This window comes from Euleptes europaea, chromosome 5 (assembly GCF_029931775.1).
Source record: "Euleptes europaea isolate rEulEur1 chromosome 5, rEulEur1.hap1, whole genome shotgun sequence".
In the NCBI taxonomy this organism is placed as follows: domain Eukaryota; kingdom Metazoa; phylum Chordata; class Lepidosauria; order Squamata; family Sphaerodactylidae; genus Euleptes; species Euleptes europaea.
Genome location: NC_079316.1, coordinates 114,993,143 through 115,020,783, shown reverse-complemented (window position 1 = coordinate 115,020,783; position 27,641 = coordinate 114,993,143). Strand labels below are relative to the sequence as shown.

Here is a 27,641-nt window from a genome sequence, read left to right as displayed (position 1 = left end):
ATGGAGTGCGAGGGGTTCCCGCCCGTGAGTCTCGCCCCCCCCCACGCCCAGGGAGGGAGGGAGGGCGAGGGGGGGAGCCGGTGAGCAGGGGTCGGTGGGGGGGGGTTGCGGCCTCCTGCACCGGGCGTGGGGGGGGTTGGGGGGGGCTCTTCGCCCCCTGCTGGGAGGAGGGAGGGAGGGAGGGGGAGAGTCTTGCCCCCCCCCACGCCCTGGCTGGCCTCTGGGTGGGCCGCGGGGCTGATCCCGCCGCAGCGCTTTAGGCAGGGGGACTAGGGGGGGGGCGGGGGAAAGAAACGACCAGGACCGCGGTCACACAGCCCGGATCACCCACAAGGACCGCTGGACTCTGACCGCGAAAGCCTGCGACAATAATTTGCAAATCACTTTAATACAAATCCAGCATTTCCCCCCCTCTTTTTTTGCCGTCAAGTCATAGTTGATTTATGGCGACCCCTCATGGGGTTTTCAAGGCAAGAGACGTTCCCGGGTGGTTTGCCATTGCCTCCCCCCCCCCCACACATCCCAATCCTGGGCTTCCTTGGAGGTCCTCCCATCCGAGGACTAACCTGGGCCGGCCCTGCTGAGGTTCCAAGATCTGATGAGGGTGGGCTAGCCTGGGGGTCTCCAGGTCAGGGCAAAACCAGCATCTGAGCTAAGTCAACAAAACAGAGTATTACTCCTCTGAAGATGCCTGCCACAGCTGCGGGCGAAACGTCAGGAAAGAAAATTCCAAGACCACGGTTACACAGCCCGGATAACCTACAAGAACCAATGAACTCTGACCGTGAAAGCCTTCAACAATATTTTAAACAAAACAAGTTGAAAAAATAAGGGCAATCCTGTCTCTAGCTACAAATTTTCCATTTAGTCTCCTGAGTGATAACTGTGCCAAACCCTTCGAAAACCCCTCTATGCTACAGGTTGTCACTCTAGAGTGTGACAATTAATTTTGCGGGATTAAGCCCCTCCTCTTCCTTTTCCAACACCACGTGATAGTAACATGATCAAATATTTTGTTTTTCCTCTTCCCCCCGATCTGTGCGCAGTGCTTGGATGGCATCGACTATGACGATTTCCAGTTTGCCCCTCATATGGACCAGAAAGAGCTGCTCATGGAGACAGGTAAGGAACACGTAAGGAACCTTTGAGCCTTGGGAAGAGTAAATCACAAGGACGCCGCAAAGATGAGGGAAGGCCTAACTTTCATGGTGCATTTTGTCACGTCAGCATAGCATCGCTTTACTGGATCACGCGTGAAAAACTGTCCTCGATCAGACTGTAATCTGCTCTTTTGTTTTTGTTTTTCTGATCCTCAGTCGAAGGTCCGTTCCTCACTATAATAGAGCAGCCGAAGCAGGTAAGGATCTTGTGGTTTGTAGCAAGCTGGGCATCCCAGCCACGTTCTTCCAGAGGTGGGTTTGATGCCGTTGTGGGGGACCCTCTGATGGGATTTGTTTGTCTGGGTTTTTTCCCCTGCAGCGAGGTTTCCGGTTCCGCTACGGCTGTGAAGGTCCCTCCCACGGTGGGTTGCCGGGAGCGTCCAGTGAGAAAGGACACAAGACTTACCCCACTGTCAAAGTGAGCGCCAGTCTGCCTGGACGAGGGTTTGTGAATTGAGGCGGGGCGGAAGAAACACACAATCTGCACTGAGCTTTGTAATAGTTTAGAACCCTTTTCCCTCCTCCCCACCTTAGTAATACCAGTCCCATTGTAGGCCAGTGGTCCGTCCAGTTAGGGTAGCGTTGCTGACTGTAAGCCAGCTTGTTGATATTTTATAAATCACATAATGCATTGGCGAGGTACTTCCCTGGTTCTCATCTAGCCTCAGATGCTTTAAAGTACTCTGACTGTGTTCGTACCTGAGTGTTCTGGTTGGTATTTGCTCTCGGAATGGTTCAGGGAAAAAACAGGTAATGTTTCATAGATTAGAGCAAAGCTTTTGACTGTGTGGATCATGAATAGCTGTGTTGAGTTTTTAAAAGAAATGAGTGTGCCACAATATCTGATTGTTTTGATGCGCAACTTGTACTCTGGACGTGAGGCTACCGTTAGGACAGAATATGGAGAAACAGAATGATTTCCAGTTGACACAACACACAAGTTGGAGCTTGTGTGTGGAGGTGGGGGCTGTGTGTATTTAAATTCCAAGGCTCCTGCTCGCCAGAGGCTACATTTTGATTCAGCTGAGCTGAGCTGGGGACTACAGCAGGGGTGAGCTTAAACTTTGCCTTTTTTAAAACGCTGGGAAGCCTAACTAAACTGAGGATTTAATTGAGGTTTGTGATTGTTGTGCCAGTGGGTGATTAAGGTTGATTGCTGCCTGAAAGCTTGACTGTTCCCTTGTTAAGTGGGGTTGTTGTGACTGGAGCTTGTGTGTGGAGGTGGGGGCTGTGTGCATTTAAATTTCAAGTCTCCTGCTCGCCAGAGGCTCTTGCCCTGTGGCTCTTAGCCTGTGGATCGTGACTGGAATTCTGTAGGTGAGTATCAAATCTTTTTATCTTGGCAGAGTAACTCTCTCCATCCGGTTGGAGTACCGAGCAACTTGAATTTCTATGTGAATTAGCAGCAGATAGCTGCAGGGCAAGGAACTTCGGCACTCAGTTCTTATTTGGTACAGGAAGAGTGCAAGAGAGTAAAAGGCAGGGTTACAACACCAAAGAATAATATAATAATTAATTAATTAATAAAATACCAGTTATGAAGGTAGAAAGCCAGCAGGGGTCGGGGGGCTATCCAGTGTGCTGCATGGAGTGTCACATGTATGATTATCTGCCTGCTGGACAGAAGTCGTGGGTATGTGCTCGGTGCAGGGAGCTCCTGGCTCTCAGGAAGCGAGTTCACTTCCTCAAGGCCAAGGTAGCTCAACTGGAGGAGCTGAGGCAGGCAGAGAGAGAGAGGTGACTAAGGACTCTGGGGATGAAATAGTCACATCCCAGTCCCAAGGTGATGGCAACCTGCCAGTCACGGATGATGGAGCCCTTGTGGAAGGAGGCCATCTCACTGAGGTAGGGGGATGTGGTACCTTAGAAGGGAATCTCTTCCTTGGTGGATGAACAGATATCCTCTCGTAACGAGGATATGCCTCAGAGGGGAGGGGGGCTTATAGTGGGGGATTCAATCCTTAGGAATGTAGATAGCTGGGTTTCTGGTGGGTGCATGGACCGCATGGTGACTTGCCTGCCTGGTGCTAAGGTTGCGGACATTACCCGTCATATAGGTAGTCTGGTAGGTAGTGCTGGGGAGGAGCCAGTGGTTGTGGTACATGTTGGCACCAACGGCGTGGGGAAATGTAGTTCGGAGGTCTTGGAATCCTAATTTAGGTTGCTAGGCAGGAGACTAAAAGCCAGGACCTCCAAGGTAGCTTTCTCAGAAATGCTACCTGTTCCACGTGCAGGACCAGCTGGGCAGGCACATTTGGTGAGTCTCAATATGTGGATGAGACGGTGGTGCAGGGAAGAGGGCTTTAGATTTGTAAGGAACTGGGCAACATTTTGGGACAAGCCGGGCCTATACAAAAGGGATGGGCTCCACTTGAACCAGAATGGAACCAGACTGCTGGCGCGTAATATAAAAAAGGTGGCAGAGCAGCATTTAAACTGAATCTGCGGGGAAAGCCGACGGGAGCTGAGAAGCATCCGGTTCGAGCAAACTCAATGCATACGGACAAAGGGAAAATTGCTTCAGATTGCCCTCATAGGGATTACTTAGACATGAAAGGGAATGGAAAAATGATGGATAGCCACTTAAAGATGCCCAAAGGAACATGCCAGGCAAGTCGAAAAAGAGAAACAGTGTGGAGGTTATGCTAATGCTAGAAGCCTCCAAGCAAAAATGGGGGAATTAGAGTGCATGGTTTTAAGATAAAACATAGATACAGTGAGCATTACAGAAACCTGGTGGAGGGGAGAGAGCCAGTGGGATACGGTCATCCCTGGTTACAAACTGTATAGAAATGACAGGGAAGGGCATATTGGAGGGGGTCTTGCTATGTATATCAAGGAAGGCATAGTGTCTAATAAGCTAGAGATCATAAAAAGGGCAGACTCGTCCACAGAATCCTTATGGGTGACGATTCCGGGCCCCAAAGGAGATTTAGTACTGGGGACTTTCTACTGGTCCCCTGACCAAATGGCTCAGGGTGATCTTGAGATGGAGAATGAAATTAGGGAAGCATGTAAAGGTAAGGAAGTAGTAATAATGGGAGACTTCAGCTTCCTTCATATTGATTGGATAAATGTATGCTCCAGACAAGCCAAAGAGATAAAATTTTTAGACATCCTAAATGACTGTGCCCTCAAACAGTTGGTCATAGACCCAACCAGAGGGGAAGCCATCCTGGATTTAATACTCTGATGTGCTGCCGGTGACTTAGTGTGGGATGTGGATGTAGTTGAGCCAGCTGGCAATAGTGATCACAATGGCATCAAATTTAATTTAGATGTAAGTGGGAAAGTGACTGGGAAATCTCATACAATTACCTTTGACTTTAAAAGAGGGAACTTCTCTAAAATGAGAAAACTGGTAAAGAGGAGGTTGAAAGGAACAGTTAAGAGGGTTAAATCTCTTGAAAAGGCTTGGGGGTTACTCAAGTCCACATTACTAGAGGCTCAGCTAGCTTGTATACTGCAGGTCACGAAAGGTAGTAATAAGTCCAAGAGGTCACCACCATGGCTAACGGGTAAGATGAAGGAAGCAATTAGAGGGAAAAAAGTCTTCCTTCAGAGATTGGAAGGGTTGCCCAAACGAGGCGAACAGAAGCAAACACAAACTTGCACAAAGGAAATGCAAGCAGATAATTAGAGATGCAAAAAAAGATTTTGAGGGGCATATTGCTAAACACATCAAAACAAACAATAAGAAATTCTTTAAGTATATTAGGAGTAGGAAACCAGCTAGGGAAGCGGTTGGACCATTGGATGACAATGGACTTCCATTGGTAAAAGGAACTCTAAGGGAGGATAAAGCGATTGCTGAAAAACTAAATGAATTCTCATCTGTCTTCAATGTTGAAGATACAGGGCAGATTCCTTCTCCTAAACAGAGATTTTGGAGAGGGGAAAATGAGGAACTGAGGCAAATAGTGGTAACAAGGCAGGAAGTCCTAGAACGTCTAGATAAACTGCAGACTAACAAGTCACAGGGGCCAGACAGTATTCATCCTAGAGTTCTTCAAGAACTCAAATGGGAAATTGCTGAACTTCTAACAAAGATGTGTAATATGTCCCTTCGATCAACCTCTGTACCAGAGGCCTGGAGAATGGTCAATGTATCACCCATTTATAAAAAAGGTTCCGGGGGGACCCAGGAAATTACAGGCCAGTTAGCTTAACGTCTGTTCTGGGTAAATTAGTGGAAAGCATTATTAAAGATGAAATTGTCAAGCATATAGAAGGGCAAGGTCTGCTGGGCAAAACCCAACATGGCTTCTGTAAGGGTAGGTCCTGTCTCACTAACCTATTAGAGTTGAAAGCGTCAGTAAGCATGTGGACAGGAATGAGCCTGTGGATATTGTGTATTTGGATTTCCAAAAAGCTTTTGACAAAGTCCCCCACCAAAGACTGCTAAGCAAACTTCATAGTCACAGGATAAGAGCACAAGTCCTCTTATGGATTGAGAGCTCGTTGAAAAATAGGAAGCAGAGAGTAGGAATCAATGGTCAGTTCTCCCAATGGCGGGATGTGAGCAGTGGGGTGCCTCAGGGATCTGTGTTGGGACCGGAGCTTTTCAACCTGTTCATCAGTGACCTGGAGTTAGGGTTAAACAGTGAAGTAGCCAAGTTTGCAGATGACACAAGTTATTTAGGGTGGTTAAAACAAAATCGGACTGTGAAGAGCTCCAGAAGGATCTCTGCATACTGGAAGAATGGGCATTAAAATGGCAAATGAGATTCAATGTGAGCAAGTGTAAAGTGATGCATATTGGAACAAAAAAATCCCAACTTCACATATCCACTGATGGGATCTGTGCTGGCAGCAACAGACCAAGAAAGGGATCTTGGGGTGGTAGTGGATAGCTCAATGAAGATGTCAACCCAGTGTGCGGTTGCTGTAAAAAAGGCAAATTCCATGCTGGCCATAATTAGACGAGGAATCGAGAATAAAACTGCTGATATCATACTGCCCTTGTACAAATCTATGGTGAGACCACACTTGGAATACTGTGTACAGTTCTGGTCACCACACCTCAAAAAGGATATTGCAGAGCTTGAGAAGGTACAGAAAAGAGCAACCAAAATGATTAGGGGACTAGAGCAACTGTCCTATGGGAAGCGGTTAAGACGCTTAGGGCTGTTTAGCTTGGAAAGAAGGCGGCTGAGGGGAGACATGATAGAGGTCTATAAAATTATGCATGGTTTGGAGAGAGTGGACAGGGAGAAGTTTTTCTCCCTCTCCCATAATACTAGAACACGGGGTCATCTGCTAAAGCTGGAGGGTGAGAGATTCAAAACAGATAAAAGGAAGTATTTTTTCACACAACGCATAGTTAAATTGTGGAACTCCCTGCCCCAGGATGTGGTGATGGCTGCCAGCTTGGAGGGCTTTAAGAGGGGAGTGGACATATTCATGGAGGAGAGAGGTTTTCATGGCTGTTAGTTAGAATGGATACTAGTCATGCTGCATACCTGTTCTCTCTAGTATCAGAGGAGCATGCCTATTATTTTGGGTGTGGTGGAACACAGGCAGGATGGTGCTGCTGCACTCGTCTTGTTAGTGGCTTCCTAGAGGCACCTGGTTGGCCACTGTGTGAACAGACTGTTGGACTTGATGGGCCTTGGTCTGATCCAGCAGGGCCTTTCTTATGTTCTTATGACAAAGGTATCAGACAAGGATGTATTTTATCTCCCTGTCTGTATGCAGAACGGATCATAAGGAAAGTTGGATTAGATTTAGATGAAGGGGCAGTGAAAGCTGGGGGTGGGGGAGGAACATTGACAGTTTGAGATACTCAGATGACACCACGTTACTGGCAGAAAATAGTGAAGACCTGAAATGACCACTGCCTGAAGGTTAAAGCAGAAAGTGCCAAAGCAAGATTACAGCCAAACATCAAGAAGACAAAAGTAACGACTACCAGAAAACCACACAACGAAGAAATAGTTGTTCAAGATTTTCTATTCCTTGGCTTCATAATCAGCTAAAAGGGAGGCTGCAAACCCCAAAATCAGAAGGAGATCGAGACTGGGAAGGGCAGCCATGAAGGAGCTAGAAAATATTCTGAAGTGTAAGGATGTGATGTTGGCGACCAAGATCAAGATAATTTATACCAGGGTATTATTCCCCATTGCTATGTATGGGTGTGAAAGTGGGACAGTGAAGAAAGCTGACAGCAAGAAAGTTGATTCATTCATATTTGGTGTCGGAGGAGAGTTTTATGGGTACCGTGGACCACCAAAAAGACAAATCAGTGGGTTCAAATCAAATCAAGTCTGAACTCTCCCTGGGAGCTAAAATGACTAAACTGAGGATATTGTACTTTGGTCACATTATGAGAAGACAAAAGGCAAATAACGCTAGGAAAAGTTGAAGGCAGCAGGAAAAGAGGAGGACCCAACATGAGGTGGATCGACTCTTGTCAAGGAAGCCCCGGCCTTCAGTTTGCAAGACCTGAGCAAGGCTGTTAAGGATAGGACACTTTGGAGGACATTGATTTACAGGGTCGCCCATGAGTCGGAAGTAACTTGACAGCACTTAACACATGCAAACCTGGGATGGTGTAGTGTCTGTCACTGACTAGATGACCCTGGCGGTCCCTTCCAACTCTATGATTCTAAGGGACCGCCAGGGTCATCTAGTCCCAACCCCCTGCACAATGCAGGAACTTCACAACCACCTCCCCCCCCACACCCCCAGTGACCCCCTGCTCCTCGCTTGGTTTAGCCTCGTGCCCTGGCTCAGAATGGGTGGCTGATCGAGGACCAAAACTTTCTGTGGTTCGGCATTGATGAGAAAACTAAGGTGTGTCCATTTGAGTGGAATTAAGACCTCTGGAAGAGGGGCCAGCCGGCCGGCCAGGACTTCCAGGGGCCCAGAGCCTCCCAGGAGGCTTGAAATAAAGGAGCAGAAAACACAAGAGGCAGAGGAAAAAAAACCCACCCTTCAACAAAGGGGAAATGGGGCCGGCCTCATGGACGAGAGGAGGCAGGGAGCTGAGGCCCAGGCAGCCTAGGAGCACCACCACCAGGAGCCAGCGGTGGGCTAGGAGGGAATCCAGAAAGGCCCCAGGGGGTAGAGAGGGGTAGTCGTGGCTGCTGAGCTGAGCAAGAACCCTGAGGAGACTGGTGGAAACGGAGGAGAAGAGAAAAGAGTCTGCGTGGAGCAGAGCAGGGCCCGTGAATATTCGGGGGGGGGGGTGGGCAGTGGGGGTGGAGTTGCTAGAGCTAAGCTCATGTTGTGACAGCTGCGCTGCCAGTAAAGGGGGCAATGAGGCCCCAGAAGGTAGTGAGTGTGGGGGGGGGGCAGCCGTGGGGCTGAAGGGTGACTGAATCTGCTGCTGATCCTGCTGCAGGTTTCTAGGTAAGAGGACAGTGAAGGTATTCTTTCAAGGTGTGAAATGGAGGTCCGCTGATAATACCTACCTGAGTGTTGTGCTGTTTCACAGCTCTGGAAGTTGGTTGTTGTGGCCATAACTACTCTAGAGACCAAAGGTGTCCATTGTGAGCTGGATTGGGAGGGCGGGGAAGGGAAACGGCTTGTGTCTAACTCTTTTTTTTTTTTACTTGCTGTCACTTAACCATGGTTGGGTGCAAACTAGTTTCAAGTGTGAAAGTGATAAACAGCCGTTGAGGGGTTCTTTGTTGTGATAATTGCATATTGATCAGCTGTTTGCATTCTGGAATTCCCTTTGTTAAAAACTGGGTGTTATTGTAACGTCCAGAACAGCACATCTTGCTCAGGCTGCTGATGCCCCATTCATTTAGGTGGGGGTGGGGGGGATGTCCCCCCCCCTGTTGTAGCGACCCCTAAGTCGTCTGGCTGCCACAGGGCTCTCCTTTTGCCCTTGCAAAGGTGCATTTTATATGCTGTCGCTGGCATTAGGGTATTCCAGGTGAGGAGAAATGGGTCGCAGTCTTCGGATGACGAGTCGTTCATTTTGTGGGGGTCCTCCCTTTGGGCAAACGGGAGACCAGTTGATCCGGCCCCTGCCAAAGAAATCCTGCTCTGACATGTTGGAAGAATTGACATCGAAGCGCCAGGTTTCTGTTCTCGATATAAATTATGCATCTAAAATGTCACAGTGATTTCTTTTTGTGCGCAGTATTCTGATATTGGAAGCTTGGCGTTTTTGGCAGTGCTGCGTGGAGCCTCACAGGTGCACATTTGAAAAACTGGGGGCAGCAGGAACGTAACGGTGCGTGGAGGGGGGGACGGGAGGCAGAATTGTGAGGGCCGCCGGCTTGCCTCATCAAGACCGTCCTGTTTGTGATGCCAGAGCATGAATCGCTTTGGGTATAATTTCATTGCATGTCTTTTTACTTTTCTTTGGATATGATGACTGTTAACCATGCCGTGGGCTTCTAGGGTACATGAATAATTTCTTTAGAAATGAGTGTGTGTGTGTGTGTGTGTGAATAGGCTGTGATCCTAGGAGCCCGTTAGACTTCTGCGTGTGCACCCGTGTTCAGTTTATATTTCTATTCCTGTGCTGGATGGGAGGCTGGTTCTCCCCGAATTATCCTGATTGGCTTCTTAGGCAGCTGGAGGCGGCTGTCAGAAGATGTGCCTTGGAAGTGGTTTGTTAATTGAGGTGGGGTGGGGGACAGGACGGTATAAGAATGCTGAGGGTAAATCCATTCGGGGCGGAAGGGGTCTCAAGCGTCCCATTGGGCGGCAGTTCTCTCCTCTCCTGCCAGCGCGGAACCTGACGCGATTCTCCTCTTTCGCAGATCTCCAATTACGTGGGGCAGGCGAGGATCGAGGTGGACCTGGTAACCCACACGGACCCCCCTCAGGTGCACGCCCACAGCTTGGTGGGGAAGCAGTGCAACGAAGCTGGGAACTGCGTGGTGATGGTGGGCCCCAAGGACATGACTGCTCAGTGAGTATTGGCCCCGGGGGGGGGGGGGGGGAGGATCCAGCCCTCAGTTAAGACATCTTTCCCGTTTGCAAGTTGACTTTCGGTGAGTTGACTTGAGCCACGGGACTCCGGCCCATTCGCACCAGTCCCATTGCGTTGGCACTTACTGGTCCCAGGGCCTTTGCTGGCGGCCAGCCCAGCCACAGTAAGATGGTGGCATTTTGGCCCTTTAGGAAACTTTGGGGGCTCCTTAACAAATCACATCCGCCTTTGTGCTGTCCTTTGCGCAAGGCAGGGTTTTATCTTTTTGGGTGGGCAGCTCTGTCACTCAGCAGCAGGAGGTGGCAGAGTCTGTTGTCTCTTGCCCGACGGCTCGAAGGCCTTGTTGTGTACACGTTGCTCTCTTGCCTCTGCGCTCTTTCTCAATCACAAATGGATTGAGTTGCGAGTAGTTGTGGGCCAGCTCTCCTCTGCCTCAGTCTGTGTGTTCCCACATTCGTGTTGCCCATTTGCCTGCATGTAAAAGCGTGTTTCCTCTTCCGGCCACCACCACCCCCCAAGATATAAACCCCAGCCTCTCAGTAACCAGTGCCTTGGGGAACCCTGGTAAGACGGCCTCTGAGCAAGTTCAAAGGGCAGAGCTTCCAGTTACCTCAGCTTCTCCCTGTGAGGGTGCCTTTTAGCACATAAGAGTGGTCTTAGCGTGTGGGTGAGATTTCAGGCACAGTCTGCTTTCTTAAACGTGTGTGTGTCAAGTGCCGTCAAGTCGCTTCCGACTCATGGCGACCCTATGAATGAAAGTCCTCCAAAATGTCGTATTTTTGACAGCCCTGCTTAGATCTGGCAAATTGAAGGCTGTGGCTTCCTTTATTGAGTCAATCCATCTCTTGTTGGGTCTTCCTCTTTTCCTGCTGCCCTCAACTTTTCCTAGCCTGACTGTCTTTTCCAGTGACTCTTGTCGTCTCATGACGTGACCAAAATACGATAGCCTCAGTTTAGTCATTTTAGCTTCTAGGGTCAGTTCAGGCTTGATTTGATCTATAACCCACTGATTTGTTTTTTTGGCAGTCCACGGAATCCATAACACTCTCCTCCAACACCACATTTCAAAGGAATCTATTTTCTTCCTATCAGCTTTCTTCACTGTCCAGCTTTCACACCCATACATAGTAATAGGGAATACGATGGCATGAATTAACCAGATCTTGGTGGCCAGTGACACATCCTTACACTTCAGAATCTTTTCTAGCTCCTTCATGGCTGCCCTTCCCAGTCTCAATCTTCTTCTGATTTCTTGGCTGCAGTCTCCCTTTTGGTTGATGGTGGAGCCAAGGAATAGAAAGTCTTGAACAATTTCCATTTCCTCATTGTCAACCTTGAAGTTGTGTAATTCTCCTGTAGTCATTACTTTTGTTTTCTTGATGTTCAGCTGTAGTCCTGCTTTGGTACTTTCTCTTTTAACTTTCAGCAGTAGTCGTTTCAAATCTTCACTATTTTCTGCCAATAATGTAGTGTCATCAGCATATCTCAAATTATTAATGTTCCTCCAATTTTCACTCCACCTTCATCTAAATCTAATCCAGCTTCCTAATTATATGTTCTGCATATAGATTGAAGAGATAGGGAGATAAAATACATCCTTGTCTGACACCTTTGCCAATTGGAAACCATTCCGTTTCTCCATATTCTGTTCTAACTGGCCTCTTGTCCAGAGTACAGGTTGCACATCAAAACGATCAGATGTAGTGGCACACCCATTTCCTTTAAAACCAGCCATAGCTGGTTGATCTTAAAGGGTGGTCTTAAACATGGAAGACCTTTATTACAACAGATTAAACAAGAGCACATATATGGAAAATAGCCATCGTAGTGAGAGATACTGATCTAAGGAAAGAAAAAGTAAAAACATAGATCCAGCTTAGTTGCATCATGCTAGTTACCTTCAGTTGGAGCAAGCACATCCCCTCCCCATCTCTGCATCGGGGGGGGGGGTTCCACGTGTCTGAGCTGAGCCCCCCTTCGTCTTATCTCTCCTCTCACCTCATCCCTTGCCTCTCACCCCACTCCACTCTTGAGCAAAGGAAGGGCTCACCGTTTGACCCTTCTATCTGCGGAGGTAAAAACATTCCCAGTCCCAAGTCAGTCTTGGCTTGTGTCTGGGGGGAGGTAGCTGCCCAGCCAGCGTGGTGTGGTGGTTAAGAGCGGTGGATTCCCCGCTCCTCCACATGAGCGGTGGAGGCTAATCTGGAGAACCAGGTTGGTTTCCCCACTCCTCCACATGAAGCCAGCTGGGTGACCTTGGGCAAGTCACACCTCTGATAGAGCTCTCTCAGCCCCACCTATCTGTTGTGGGGATAGGGAAGGTGATTGTGAGCCGGTTTGATTCTCCTTAAAAGGTAGAGAAAATCAGCATATAAAAACCAATTCTTTTTCTTCTTTGTGGCTTGTGTTCAAACGCTGTGCGGGTGTGCTCTTTCTCAGATTTAATAACCTGGGTGTGCTTCACGTGACAAAGAAAAACATGATGGAGATCATCAAGGAAAAACTGAAGAAGCAGAAGATACGGAGCAGGGTGCCGCCTCTGACAGGTGACCCTGCAGCTGAGGTGGGGAGTGGGGGATGGTTGTGGGGGGAGAGAGCAGGAAAAGGAGTCCGTGGCCTGGAGCTGGTCTGGGAGAGTTTACATCCCCCCCCAAACGTTTTTTGCAGCATGAACAGGATTGTAACACCTGGACTCCCAGGAGCGTGGCAGTAGGTAGGTTTCAGGGAAGAGGTGAATGGGAAGAAGATAGAAAGCAGACAGGTGGATGGAAAGAGCATACAAGGTCCCTGAGCATGTGCAAAGTCCCATTTTCTTGCCACTTCATAAGCTTATTCCTTAAAATGAGTCGGATTTTCTGGCCAACTTGGATTCTGTGGGTAGTCACTGTTAAAACAGGCGAAGACCACTTGGAAGGCTTTCTCGACCAGTCTGGCCTCCGTGGTTATATGCGGATGACAAAACGGGGGCGATGCGATCTGTGCTGTCTTGTGCTTCGCGGGAGAGATGTGGGGGAAATACGGCACCAGGGTCAGCGCAAGGTTTGGTCCAAATGCAGACCGTCTGCCCCCCCCCCCCACCAGGCGGTCACTGGCCCTCCATCTCAGAAGACTTTGAGAGCTGGTCAGAGGAGCTGGAAGGGCGTCACTCCGAGCCCATCCTGCACCGTCTTTCTGAAGGTGTCCGGAGGGTCTCTCTTTCCCAGGTTGAAATCCTGCCTTGCTAAGCAGGCCGAGTTGGCGCCACAGGTTGGCAGGACGTTTTGGGCATTGAGCGCCCCCCCCCCCATGCCTTGCCTCACCCGCAAACCAGGTTGGCGGCCGGAGGAAAGCCATGTTCTCGTGGCCTCATTCCCCTCCACAGGTTGTGAAAAAAATGTGCAGTATAATTGCAAATCTAACAAAGTTAAATTCCTGGCGGGTAGTTTGATCAAGGCTCAGCCAGCGAAGGCAGCCAGGAAGCGGTTTCCCCTGTGGCATGGATAAAAGGTCAGAAGGGGAAAGTGAGGAGTAAACAGGGGCTCCCGTTCACTGTGCCTCTTGAGCGGAGGTGGTGTAGGGCTCGAGGCCAGCAGGTTACGTGTTCCTTTGTATGGAGTCACAGCTGTGCGCCTGGTTTTTCAGATCCCCCAACGCCCACCCTATTGCCGCATAGATGCAGCATCCAGCAGCTGTGGAGGAGGGTGCCTGGCAGTGTGGGGCGCAGGAGGCCCAGAATCCCCGGTGCTGCCTCTCCTCACCGTAATCTGGCATCTGCATTGGCAGAACCGGAGCTGGAGGCGATTGAGCAGGAGGCCAAGGAGCTGAAGAAGACGATGGACCTCAGCATCGTGCGCCTGCGCTTCAGCGCCTACCTTCGCGACAGCAGCGGGGACTTCACGCTCGCCTTGATCCCCGTGATTTCGGACCCCATTCACGACAGCAGTGAGTGTTATGCTTGGGCTCACTTTGCACAGTAGGCGGAAGCAGCAGAAATCCCAGACTCTTCAACGGTCTCTCCAGAGGCCCTTGGGAGTGGTGTGTGTGTGTGTGTGTGTTTTCTAAGGCTAGTCCAGCCCCAGCTATAGGTGTGGCTTGCTGTCTCTTGTCCTTTATACATGTAAAGGTAAAAGGTAAAGGTCCCCTGTGCAAACACCGGGTCATTGACCCATGGGGAAGTCTGTGCATCTCATTGATAGGGCTCTGGTTCTTTGTTCTGCAGAGTCTCCCGGGGCTTCCAACCTGAAGATCTCCCGGATGGATAAAACGGCTGGCTCCGTGCGAGGCGGGGATGAAGTTTACCTGCTGTGCGATAAGGTCCAGAAAGGTGAGCGCCATCCCGTCCCCTCCTCCTGTAGATGTTTTCCCTCCCTTTGGCAAACAGCTGTGGGGGTTTTCCATGCAACAGGGCCCCTCTGCCTTGAGTGCTGGGGACCTGGGTGTGAGGACTGAGCCCTTGGGGAAGCTGCTGAAAGCACCTTTGGGCATCAGAACGAAAATGCGGACCTGGGATGTGTTGCCGATGGCACCTTGTGGGTCTGCTCTTCTGGAACTCCCTGCCTCCTGCCACCGTCTCAGGCTGTTCCAAAGATGCACGTTTCCTCTTTGAGGAGCCTCAGAGAGCAGCTTGCTCCGGAGCAGATACTGGCAGTGTGCTTTCAGGCAGGTGGCCTTTTCCAGTGAGGCCTGGAAGCCCTCAAGCTGTTTGGAGTTAGTGTCAGAAGTAGGAAGGGAAGGGCCTTTGCCGCTGGGGAGGTGGGGAGAACCAGGCCTTGGGCGGGAGGAGTTTTTCAAGAAAGCAGAGGTTGCTCAGATTCCCTTAATGATTTGTGGAAGGTTTGCTTTGAGAAAGGGAGATGTAGAAGGCAGAGGCAGGAGAGGGACAGAGCCCTAAAAGATGAGGGCTGGTGAGGGGCAAAAGTGTAGAAGAAGGGAGGTGAGGGAGAAGGGGGAGATACGAGGTGCAGAGTGCACAAAGGCTGCTGGTCCAGTAGATAGATAGAGGTGGGCAGGGTGGATCTTGAGAAATTGACAGCTCCGCCGGTTCTGGGGCGTCTGCACTGTGGTGCCAGTCCGGATATTCTTGCAACGAGTGACTTTCTTCCTTCTCTAGATGATATTGAGGTGCGGTTTTATGAAGACGATGAGAATGGCTGGCAGGCCTTTGGGGACTTCTCCCCCACAGACGTGCACAAACAGGTACAGTTGTCTAGAGAGGGCATGAACAGAAGCCCAGAGATAAACCCTGGGCCCTGTGCTCCAGCGCAGGACTTGGGCCCAAGAGGCCTGGGTTCAAATCCATGATGAAGTCATGTGGCTGTGTGTGACTCACGGTCTGTAGCGGTGTGATTTGCACTCACTGCTAGAATTCTGCTCACGGATGGGAGTGACGTCATCTGTTGACAGTAACGTTCCCTGTGCCAAGTGGGTTTGGTTTTCCTGGTTGCGGATGTTAAGGGGAAAATGGTTTATTTTCTGAATGTATGGGTTTGAATTTTTTGTCCCCAGCCTTTCCTTTTGGCTCCGGGCGGCTTGTTAGCAAATGAGGCTTGCGGTTCAGCAGCCCCCCCCTTCCCAAGAGGTTCCTTGGCTGAACTCCTGGAGGTGTTCAAGGGTGTGTGGGTGTTGGTGTCAAACCCCCCCCCCCAGATGCTCAGCTGTGGGGGACTTGCTGCTGCGTTGGTGCTGGGGAGCTGCCTGGGTCACAGTGGCACTCAGGACTTCATCGCCTCCTCGCCCTTCTGAGGGTCCGGAAGAGAGCCCCCCCTCCTTGTATGTCCCTTCCGTCTGTGAGGCTCCGTAGGGGAATGCCCCCATTTTCAGAGGCAAAAATCATAGGGAGGTGGGTGGGCCCCTTTGGCAGATATGTGTGTGATGCTCTGATCGGAGGAATTTTCTGCCCAGGAGACTTGCCCAAGTTTTACCTTGACTTTACTTTTTGCCACAGCATCCTCAAACAAACATTTGCTTATTTTCAAAAGCTTCCGTCCTGAAATTGATGTAGTGGTTAGGAGCGGTGGACTCTGATCTGGAGAACCGGGTACGATTCCCCACTCCTCCACATGAAACCTGCTGGGTGACCTTGGGCCAGTTACAGTTCTCTTTGAACTCTCTCAGCCCCACCTACCTCTCAAGGTGTCTGTTGTGGGGAAGGGGATTGTAAGCCGGTTTGATTCTCCTTAAAAAGGTAGAGAAAATTGTCATGTAAAACCAACTCTCCTCCTCCTCCTCCTCTTTTCAAACGTTGGTATTTTTATTATTCTTTGTGTGCTGCTGAGACTGTCCTGTTAAATAAAAAGGCCACTCAATTGTACTGGTAAGTACAATATTTCATCCCACTCAGCTGAAAAGGGAGGTTTCAAGACTTGGCCTTTGAGGGCTATTTTGAGGGCCTGGAAAATGACGGCTGCCCCACACCTGGCTCCTTTGTTGAAAAGGGGTGTGTGTGTGTGAGCTCTTGACCCATCGAACCAGAAATCACCACAGAGACAATCAGATTCCAAGCAGATGGCTTTACTGGTCAAATAGGCAATACAGTGCATTGAGGATAAGATGACAGCTATGGATTGTCTTGCCCGTTATTTGGAAATATAAGGCAGAGAAACGGCGGGAGATTACAAAGCATAAACAGAGCATTATTTCTCAGGAGTGGCGTTCCCAGGCTTTGGTATGTGTAGCCGTCCTTGAAGTCTGGACGGTTCAGCAGAGAAACGAAAGGAAACATCTAAACCGAGATAACAGCCTGACAGTGTGTGTGTCACCTGATGGTGTGGTGGTCTGGCCGCGTGCCGTGACTCGGTCCCCCTCTCCTTTCTCTTCAGTATGCCATCGTGTTCCGCACCCCGCCTTACCACAAGAGCAAGATTGACCGCCCGGTGACGGTGTTCCTCCAGCTGAAGCGCAAGCGGGGGGGCGACGTGAGCGACTCCAAGCAGTTCACCTACTACCCAGTGGTGGAAGGTATGAGCCCCCCCCCCCCGGGTTGACGTGCGCCTTCTCGCACGTAATAAGAGCCTAACGGGTCCTAACTTTGACGACTTTCTGTATCTCTGGCTGCAGATAAGGAAGAGGTGGAAAGGAAGCGGAAGAAGACGCTGCCCCAGTTCCCTCAGCACTTTGGGGGTGGGGCACCCATGGGAGGAGCTGGTGGCGGCGCTGGCGGATGCGGCTCTGGAGGAGGTAAGCGTGGCCCTTCCTGGCAAAGGCTCCTGCAAGGCTGCTGGGCTGGGATTCATGCGCCCTTTCACTGTCTCCTGAGATCTGAGGCTTCGTACTGTTAAGCTGCATGGCTGCGGTAGACCGTTGAGCATCTAGTAGCAGCTGTGAAATCCTGGAGAGCAAAACATTTCTTTCCAGCCAACAGACTCCCAAGTTTCTGAACTTGGAAATCCCCCCGCCCCCAGTGATTGCCGAGGAAGAGCCTGAAACTGCCGGAAGGTCCCTTCAGGTCCTGGGGGGGGGGGGTTTGCTGCAAGGGGGCAGATTTCTGTTCTGGGGCGTCGCGACCAGTTCAGCCCCCCAGCCCAGCAGCTGTTCCTCCCTCCTGCCTCTTTTTTCAAGAATTAAAACCCCCCAGTCTTCACATTCCTGATGAAAACAAAATGCTGAATACAAAAATAATAAATTTGGGGAGGTGGCGGAAGCTGGCAAGAATGCACCCAGGAAGTAAACCTGCAGCCAGCATCACTGATTTCCTGTTCAACTTTGGGCTGAAACATTTTTAAAGTGTTTGATTTCGGCATCCCTGCTTGTTCTTAGGCTGTTGGCTCTGCACGAGGCCTGGCTCGTGAATGAGCCTCCGTGCCACTCGAGAGCAGTCTGTATTTGCCTCTTCTGAGGTGCAGCGCCTCTCCTTGCGAATGGCTGTCCTGTGGCAGTTAAATTTAAAAAACAACAACAAGCACCAAACATCTGCAGTGAAGACTTGTGTTGTGTGTGTTTTCATAACATCTGCAGGGCTCTGTTGTCCAGCAAATCACCCGTCTTTGGGCTTTATTGAGGCTCAGAGAATCCTGGAAGGTCTCCGGGGTCAGGCGTCGCTTTGCTGCCGCTCGCCTGTTCGACAGGACTTGGCTGAACTCCTTTCTGCCAGTTTATCGGAGACAGAGAAGCTCACTGGTCTTGCAGTTTCCTGGATCTTTGTGCTCATTGGCAGTTTCCAGTCCTGTCACAGGGAGATTGGTTTTAAGGACCTTGCGTGTTCAATGTTCAGGCAGTTCACATTTCAGGGTTTGGGTTTTTTCTTGAGCCGTCAAGTCACAGCTGACTGAGGGTGACCCCCGTAGGGTTTTCAAGGCGAGAGACGTTGGGAGGTGGGTTGGCCATTGCCCTGCCTCCATGTCACAACTCTGGTGTTACTTGGAGGTCTCCCATCCAAATGAGAGCCAGCGGGGTGTAGTGGTTAAGAGCAGTGGACTGTAATCTGGTGAACCAGGTTGGTTTCCCCACTCCTCCGCATGAAGTCTACTGGGTGACCTTGGGCCAGTCACAGCTCTCTCTGAACTCTCTCAGCCCCACCTACCTCACAGGGTGTCTATTGAGGGGAGAGGAAGGGAAGGAGATTGTAAGCCAGGTTGATTCTCTTTAAAAAGGTAGAGAAAATCAGCATATAAACACCAACTCTTCTTCTTCAAATACTAACCAGGGCCAACCCTGCTTAGCTTCTGAAATCTGACGAGATCAGGCTAGCCTGGGGAGTCCCGATCAGGGGTTCAGTTCTTTAAGAAGTCCTTTGGGGGGGGGGTTGCGCTGTTTTTGCATTGGTGCTCAGCTCTCCCCTGCCCACACCCAGTCTCAAACTTACTTTGCTGCCAGCTGTTGTGCCTTAAATCTATCCCTCTCCTTTTTCTGCCTTCTTGGTTGCCCCCATTTCTGCTCCTCCGAGCACTTTGTCATGAGAATGGATGAAGAATGAGTGAGTTTCAACCTTGAGCGAACTGTGTTGTGAGGATGGGGGGAAAGGGAGATAAATTTTCTTAGAGTGGACTTGATTCTGTTAAGTTTTATGGTAAAAATAGAGTGAATTGTTTTGGGCCGTGTCTCTTTGGGCACCATCACTCCCAGGGGTACCAGTTGCCTTTGACTTTCGGGGCTGACCAGTTCAACATTTGCCAGCTAGTCTCAAACTGTGTCATCCCTTCTTGACAAAACTGGTTCATATGTAGATATCCCCCCTCCCATTTGCTGCAGTGTAAACAGGTGGTTTCACCCTTTCCCCCCATATCATTTGGTCATATAACAGCCAAGCTGGGTGAAGGGGTCTGAGAATGTGTGATCACAGGCAGAATTTTCTTTTAAACATCTTTAGCAATGTGCTTCCTTCATTTCCTTTGAATGTTGCCTACTTTGTTTTGTGAGGGCCAGCGTGGTGTAGTGGTTATGCCACTCCCATTCCTCAAACTCATGTGCACGGTATGCACTTGGAAAGGGAGCCGTTCTTTCTCTGCCACTATGCTGATGTTGGCAATATGATCAAGAGAAGGCGTGGGATGAAATTGTTCATGCAACTTGGCGGTGGTTTGCTTAATTACCACTTTGGCGAAAGAAGATAAAAATGGCGATCCTTAAAGACAGGGGGGTTTATTTGCTCTTAAGGCAGCTGTAGCTTCTCTGGCAAATGTGAGCAGCTAATCAGAGTCCACGTCACACCTCTTCATGTGACTCAGCCTCCGGGCAAAGAAAGGGTAAACAGGAGATGGGGGCAGCTTCCAGAGCTAGACCCCATGCTCCCACAAGCACTTGTGGGGCTTTGAGCCTCCTCAGGGGTCTGGATTGGTGCCAGCCCAAGCAGGCGGCTTCTGAGGCAGCAAACTAAACATGTCCGCAAGGTTAGCTTGGGTGTGCATTTAAATGTGCAAATCTCTATCTCTGATCACCATTAGCAAATTAGGTGAGAGATGGATGAGGATCCCCCAGTAAACTGAGAGATCATTCAGATGCGATGGCGGGGGGGGGGGGGGGGCTCGTCTTTGGTTTGGCCAAAGTTTTCCCAGTTTGTGAAGGCTGTAACTTTGCAGTGGTTCCGGGCTGCAGACAGAGTTGTTTAAAGAACCCGCCACACCGATGCTACCCCCTCCCCCGCTTTAATCCCACCCTTCCTCCAAGGAGCAGAGGCTGGCATACATCACCTTCCCCTCCTCCCAACAACCCTATGAAGTAGGTTTGGCCGAGAGGGAGTGACGGACACCAGATCACCCCGAGAGCTTCGTGGCTGGGCAGTGACTGGAACCTGGATCATCCACAGTCCTCGTCTGATATTTTTAGCTATTGTTCCCACTCTGGCTGTGTTAACTATAAGCAGAGGCCACTAGAGACGTCACCTGCATTTGTGTCTCCCCTCCAGCTGGGAGTCCCTGGCACTCGTCTGGATACAACCCTTACAACAGCAGCATCTACCTTTCGGGCACCCACCCCATGGGCAGCTACCAAGGTGGGAGGGGCATCCAGATGACCAGAGCTGCCCGGATGGAAGAGGCTGAACCCCGTTCCTCAGGAGGAGGCAACCCGCTCTCCCCGGAGGAAAAGAGCTACTTGGAACTGCTGCAGCACGGTATGGCTGGGGGAGGGGGCGCCCAGTCTGCCCTCAGGAGGCCACTCGGGGCTGGGTTGTGCGGCCAAGTGCTGACCGGTCCATATTTACACTGGGGTGGATGTTCTGTAGCCATCCTGGGCATTACGTAAACTGTGATGTTAAGGCTTACAAATGCAGTGGTCCAGTTTCCATCTTCCTCTTAGTAGTTTTCTTTCCCACGCTCCTACGAAACCGGTTTTATGACTCCTTCAATTTTAGCAGTTGGGCATGAATGCCCGCTTCCCCTTTAACTCGCTTGCTCCAAATGCCACTGAAGTGGCAGCCAGAAGAAATATAACAAAGAGCTGTTTAGCTTGGAAAGAAGGCGGTTAAGGGGAGACATGATAAAGGTCTATAAAATTATGCATGGTGTGGAGAGAGTGGACAGGGAGAAGCTTTTCTCCCTCTCTCACAATACCATAACTTGGGGTCATCTGCTGGAGGGAAAGAGATTCAAAACAGATAAAAGGAAGTATTTCTTCACACAATGCATAGTTAAATTGTGGAACTCCCTGCTCCAGGATGTGGTGATGGCTGCCAACTTGGAGGGCTTGAAGAGGGGAGTGGACATGTTCATGGAGGAGAGGGGTATTCATGGCCACTAATCATGCTGCAGACCTATTCTCTCCAGGATCAGAGGAGCACGCCTATTATATTAGGTGCTGTGAAACACAGGCAGGACAATGTTGCTGCAGTCGTCTTGCTTGTGGGCTTCCTAGAGGCACCTGGTTGGCTGTTGTGTGAACAGACTGCTGGACTTGATGGGCCTTGATCCAGCATGGCCTTTCTTATGTTCTTATGCAACAAATGTGCCCATTCTGGTATCACCACCAATGGATACTTAAGAGTTTGGAATGTAAAGGGGAAATGTGGAGTTGTGCATTCCCGTATCTGGGGGCCAGTCCAGCAGGTATGTTTGGTGGGCCAGCTTCAGGTGGTGCAAACTGGGTCTGTTTTAGCAACAGGATGTTGAGACCAAGGGCTGGTGCTTGGAAGGCAATTGCTTAAGGGAGAAGGAAACTAGGCAGAATTTGTACTTGTCCGCAAGCTGGATTCCAGCCGTGGCGTTGGAGCCAAAGGTCTTCCCCAAGTGAAGGAAAGACAGACAATTCTGTATCTTTTCTCCTTGGAGAATCCTCTCTCTTCACTGAGCATCCAAGATTTTTATTAGGGAATCTCACAAAAAGGTCAGTCAATGATTATACAATGGAACTAAAACAAGGAATACCAAGATTAATGAATAATGAGGTAAAAAGAGAAAGAAAGACAATGGTACATTAGCCAGAATCCTTTGAGTAAACATTGGCTGTCTGTCACATAGAATGATGAGATTAAAGGAAGCTAATTTCTTTAATCCCTTTAAGGTTGCTGCACTAAGGTAAGGAGGTCACTATTCAGTCACTGAACTTTGACCAGGAGTATTTCTTAGACCTAGAAATAATTGTGAACAATTATTTCAAGAAGGCAAGATTCAGTGTTCAATGGAACCAATATTAAAATGGCGAGGGTGTGGAAGATGGTTGCATCCAATGCTTTCTGTGCCAAGGGCCTGCCCAGCTGGTCACGCAAAATACATACAAGAATCTTCTACACCCAAGCAGAAGGCGTCCTTCTGTCATTCTGCTGATTTCAATTCTCTACTGGCCACATTGAAAGCATGCCCTGTATTGGGGAAGGGGCTGCCAAGGTTGGTGGTGGTGGGAGAGAGTAGGAGGCTCCTGCAGGCTGCCTGTGTGTGTGTGGGGGGGGAGGATCTTTGTACGATGGGATTTGTACGATGATACTGGGGGGCGGGGAGTTGCACTGCCTCTCCTAACACTTTGGGGAGTGAGGGATGTGCGTGAGCGCAGGTTGCATTCTGCCTCTGAAGGCAAAAAGCTTCAGTTGGGAAGGCTGGGTGGGGAGGGAGGGAGCTTAAAAGGTATGGGGAGTAAAGGGGCCCCCTCATGGTCCCCTCCTCATGGAAGTTGCTGCCAGTCCACTCTTCTGTGTCTGCATTTTGGGAAACGTCTATATCCGGCCTTCCCCCACAGCTCAAGGGCAGAATAAAAAGGTACAATAATTTAAAAAACACTCCATTCCCCCCAATGAGTGATGGTAAATCGGCTATGTCAGAAGAGGGCTATAGTTTTTTAAAAATGATTATTTAATGGTTCCATTGCATTACCTTTGAGCAGAGGTGTCGTGTAACATGGGAAGCAGATGAAAGGGAGACCTGTGATGGGCGGCGATGATAAAAGGGGTTCTCTGGAACTTGGAATCGAGGCAAGGCGTGGCTAAGCAGTACCCAGGGGGATCCTATGCAGAGAACTGTAGGCCCTGTTCAAGGAGAGCAGCGGTGTGTGTGTGTGTGAACGGTGGTGTTGAGGCCCTGCTTTCCTTTCCCTCCCAGCTCAGAACTGCAGCACGTGGATGTTGGTGCTGGCTCGGCGCAGCGCCCAGGCGCTTCTGGACTACGCCGTCACTGCTGACCCACGGATGCTGCTGGCCGTGCAGAGGCACCTGGTGGCTTCTCAGGATGAGAACGGAGACACGTGAGTCCGTCCGCGGGGGGCTGGCGGGGGGAGGGGAAGGGGACGGGAGCGGAGGCATCAGCGGGCTCTGGGCGGCTCTCTTGGCCGCTGCCCCCTCCCTTCGAAGGAGGGTGGGAAGGGTTCCTCTCCGGAGGCGGGCTGCCTCTCCCCGCCCCAAGCCCCGTCTCTCTGTTCCCGCAGGCCTTTGCACTTGTCTATCATCCACGAGCAGACGGCTGTGATTGGGCAGCTGGTCCAGGTGGCGGTCAGCATTCCCCACCAGCAGATCATCAACATGGCCAACCATTTGCAGCAGGTGAGTGGAGTGGCCACGATCCCAGGACGCGGCAGATGCTGCCCAACATTCTCCCCTCCCGGTCCTTCTGCCAGTGCTGCTGAGTGATGCCCGTCAGGTGCTGTGTCCCCCTGGGGGCCCTCCTTGTCTTGGCTCCCTTTCTGCCCTTTTCCTCCCTGTGCCATCTCGGTTGCGCTGGTCGTGCACAGACCCTCCCATGGCCTCTGCTAAAGAGAGTTCAGCAGGCCGGTCTTGCTCGTGCTCTTGGAGCCCAATCCTGTGCGGGGCCAGGCAGTAAATGGCGTCCCCTTTCTCCTCGAAATGCAGAAGTCTTAGTTTGGCAAAAGCTCCAGTTTGGTTGCTTCTTTGCAAATGTCTTGTTTCTGAAGGGTGAGAGCCCAGAATGTCCGAGCTGCCTGGACGAGGTGGGTGGGGTGGGGTGGCTCCCAATCATCACCCTGGGCACCGCTTCTGCACTGCTTGCGGACATTTATTTATTTATACATTCTATCCCACCTGGTTCAAGGTGGCTTACAGTAATAGTTAAAAGGAGTGGGGCCATGACTCAGTGGTGGAGCCTTTGCTTGGCATGCAGAAGGTCCCCCGTTCAATCCCCAGGGGCATCTCCAGCTAAAAGGGCCTAGGGCAAGTAGGTGATGTGAAAGACCCCCTGCCTGAGACCCTGGAGAGCGGCTGCCGGTCTGAGCAGACAATACTGACTTTGACGGACTGGGGTGTGTGTGTGTCTGATTCAGTATAAAGGAGGGAGCTCGACGGCTTCTTCTCCTCTCTCCGCAGACCCCGCTGCACCTGGCGGTGATCACCCAGCAGCCCCGGGTGGCGGCTTACTTGCTGCAGGCGGGGGCTGACCCCACCCTCCTGGACCGCTATGGGAACTCCGTGGTGCACCTGGCTCTGCAGTCAGTGGGGAGGCAGGAGATGCTGGGGACGCTGTTCTGCCACCTGGGCCCCCACACCCGCCCCCTCCTGGAGACGCCCAACTATTCTGGTGAGTGAGGGGAGAAGAGTCGGGTCAGCCCCTTTGTGTGTGTGTGGGGGGTCTCATTCCCGTGGGTCTCATGAGATTCCTTGGACCAGGCAAAAAGCAAATGAGGCGGGGGTGTGGGGAGGATCTCTGCAAAGTCCTCCTTTCTCGTAGGGGAGGCTCAGCAGGCTCTGAGCAGTTTTGCCCGGGAGGCGTAAACGGTGCTGGAGGGGAGGCAGGCTGTGCTGGAAGAGGGTGGCCCAGCCGTGCTGGCAGGGCAGTTTCCGGTGCTGCAGTTGTGCCATGCAGAAAGTGGGAGGGAGCAACGCAGTGGCTGCTCGTCTCGCAGGACTTTTCCCCGTGCACCTGGCCATGAAGTGCCGGAGCTTGGCCTGCCTGGAGCTGCTGGCGGAGAAGGGAGCCGACGTGAACGTTGGGGAGCGGCAGAGTGGCCGGACGCCTCTGCACCTGGCAGTGGAGATGGAGGACTTTAACCTGGCATCACACTTGCTGAAGAAGGTATGGGGTGGGGTGGAGAACAGTGGTGGGCCGTGGGAGGAGGGAGGGGGCTCTGTTTCTGCTTCGGGTGGGGGCGCCTCGAGTGCCCTGGGGCTTCTCACCCATCACTGAGCTTCCAGCATCCCCGTAAGGAAGACACGGGCCTCTTGCAGTGTGCATGTGAGGCCAAGAGTGTATCGTAGGGAGAGGAAACTGTGCTTGTGTGTGTGTGTCGGGGGGGATTGCAGAAGGAAAGTGACCCCAGTCCCTGCCTGTTGAGTACGTACAGTTTACTCCCCCTTGGGCTGGGTGCCTGAAAGGCCCCTGGTTCTCCCTCCGTGCAGAGTAGCTTAGCCGGGCTTTCCCATGAGCAGGTCCCTCCAGATTCGATGCCTCATGCTCACGGCGCTCCTCCCCACCAAGGATCAGCCACGCGTTTTGCATTCTGGAACGAAGGGAGGCTCTTCCCCCCGAGCGCGTCGCCTGCCTTTCACCTTCTGCTGTTTTTCTCCCCAGCTGGGGGCCGACGCGAACGCCCGCACCTCTGCCGGGAACACGCCTCTCCACTTGGCAGCGGGGAAGGGTTCCCCTATCCTGACTAAGTTGCTCATCAAAGCAGGTAAAGTGTCCTGGGGGGTGGGGGGTGGAGCTCCCTTGCAGCTCCTGGCAGCCGGGCTCCGGGGGGGGGAGGGGGCTTCCCGTTAGCACCTGACTGGCTCAAGGAGGCAGGTTGTGTGTGTATGGGGATTGTGTAGAGCCGGCCGCTCCTTCCTTCCACCTGTCCGGCAACACGGGAAGGGGGGGGCGGTCTTGGTTTCTGTGTAACTCTTCCTAAAAACATAAACTTCACAAAGGCAAAACTGACTTCAGGAAAATGGGGTGTGGTTTCTTGCCCCATCTCCTGCTGGATTTTCCATGCTTCAGTTTAGCTGTTGCTGGTTGGATTAGGGAAGTCCGCTTTTGACGGGTTCTTCCAGTGCCAAGGGAGTGGTCAGAATAATTCCGCTCCCTTTCCGAGACCGGAGGGGGGAAGCTGGGCAGTGCCCACCGCCCACCAATCCAGAGCCCCTCCTGGCACAAAGCAGGTGGTTCTCCTTTGGGTCAGGCCCCTGTTCCCCCAGGAGGAGGAGGTGCGTGAAGTCCGTTTGCAGCCCTGCTGGAAGGCAGATCTTTATTTTTAAAAAGCTTCCGCCCTGCTGGAAGCTGTGGTGCCGTAGCGCTGTCTGTCCCTGCCTCCCCACCTCCAGGCGCGGACGTCTTGTGTGAGAACGACGAGCCCCTCTCGGCCACCTCCTCTGATGCAAGTAGTGATGCTGAAGTGGAGGAGGAGGAGGAGGAAGAGGCGGAGTGGATCATGGAGCTGGGGGAGTTGGCAGAAGCGGATCAGCCCCTCATCGGCCACGAGAGCAAAGCACCTGTTGTCCAGCAGGGCCGGGGACACACCCCCTTGGACTTCACTCGCAGCCAGAAGGTAGGCGGTTAGCATCTCCCCACCCACCCCCGCCGGGAGATTTGTGGCGGTGGCCTCTGCAGTAGCAACCTGGTGTTCCTGTAACGTCTTCCGTGTGAGGCTCCAAGGTTCTGTGGACGCAGCTACAGCCCACCCCCGGGCACAGAGGTGGCAGTGCCCAGGAGCTCTCCAGGTGCCTGTTTGCACTGCGTGGTAAAATGTGTGTGCGTGGGGGGGGGGGGCCTCGGTGGGTTGTTGCAGCCCCCACATCAGCTGTGTGTGCTGCAGGAAGGAGGCTGGTTCCAGCGAGTTCTCCTGTGGTGCGTTTTGGGGGGGGGGGTGGCGCCTGAGACCTGTGAGGCTTCTTCTTTCCCTCCAGGTGAAGGATATTTTGCTGGATGCCTCATTACGGGGCTCCGGAAAGGAGCAACCAGCTGCTTCTCCTTGCCCAGGTGAGTGAGGCTCCCCTTCTGCTCTGACTGGGGCATGGGGTGGGGGGAGTGCGGGGGCTCTCCTTGCCCCTGGCCAGGTGCTCCAAGTGGACCTCCTCCAAGCGGCAGTGGGGTTTGCTTGGAGGGATGGGCTCATTACGGGGTGTGTTGGCGTTTGCAAACAGAGGTTTCACCTCCCCCACCTTTCTGCCTCAGGGAGCGTCCTGTGCCTGGACAGCGGCACCCTCCAGAGTTTAGAGGAGTTCCTCAACCGGGACTGCCAGGGGGCAGATTGGCGGGAGCTGGCCAAGAGGCTGGGCCTCGGCAGTCTGGTGGAGACCTATAAGGGCACCGCTTCCCCCAGCAGGAGGCTGCTGCAGAGCTACGAGGTCAGCCCCTCCCCCTTCATCTCTCCCCTCCCCCTCCCCCCTCTCCCCTCCATCTCTCCCCTCCCCCTCCCCCCTCTCCCCTCCCGTTGGTGTGATTCTCACCCTTCCCTGCCTGTCTGTCCTCAGCTGGCGGGGGGCAGCCTGGGGGGCCTCCTCGATGCCCTGGACACCATGGGCCTGGCCAAAGGAATGACGCGGCTGGGAAGGCCAGATGCATCTGTCAAGTTGCAGAGTGCAGGTAAAGCCATGGGAGGTGCGGGAGGCTGCCGGTGGGTTGGGGAAGGGCTGCTGCAGCCGCAGGCTCACCACTGATTCCCCCTGCCCCTCTGCAGAGCCAAAGGAAGACAGCGCTTATGGGAGCCAGTCTGTGGGAGAGGAGGAGGAGGATCCCGCCGTCCTGCCTGCCAAGCTGCGGCCGGCCTCTCCCGGGGATCCGCCAGCTCCGTTGCCGCACAGCCAGCGGGAGCAAGTGCACTGA

The 27,641-nt window shown here is 51.9% G+C and overlaps 1 protein-coding gene across 1 annotated transcript; it reads left to right on the top strand.

The window, feature by feature from the left end:
- Positions 1-27,641, top strand: NFKB2 (nuclear factor kappa B subunit 2). Its single transcript, XM_056849502.1, has 22 exons — positions 1-24; positions 1,047-1,122; positions 1,317-1,357; positions 1,480-1,578; positions 9,884-10,035; positions 12,496-12,602; positions 13,819-13,977; positions 14,255-14,359; positions 15,146-15,231; positions 16,854-16,992; positions 17,092-17,211; positions 20,375-20,581; positions 22,995-23,136; positions 23,317-23,431; positions 24,209-24,419; positions 24,745-24,914; positions 25,410-25,512; positions 26,141-26,364; positions 26,723-26,799; positions 26,962-27,163; positions 27,290-27,401; positions 27,496-27,641. Exons 1-22 carry the CDS (start codon positions 1-3, stop codon positions 27,639-27,641), a joined length of 2,817 nt encoding a protein of 938 aa, XP_056705480.1.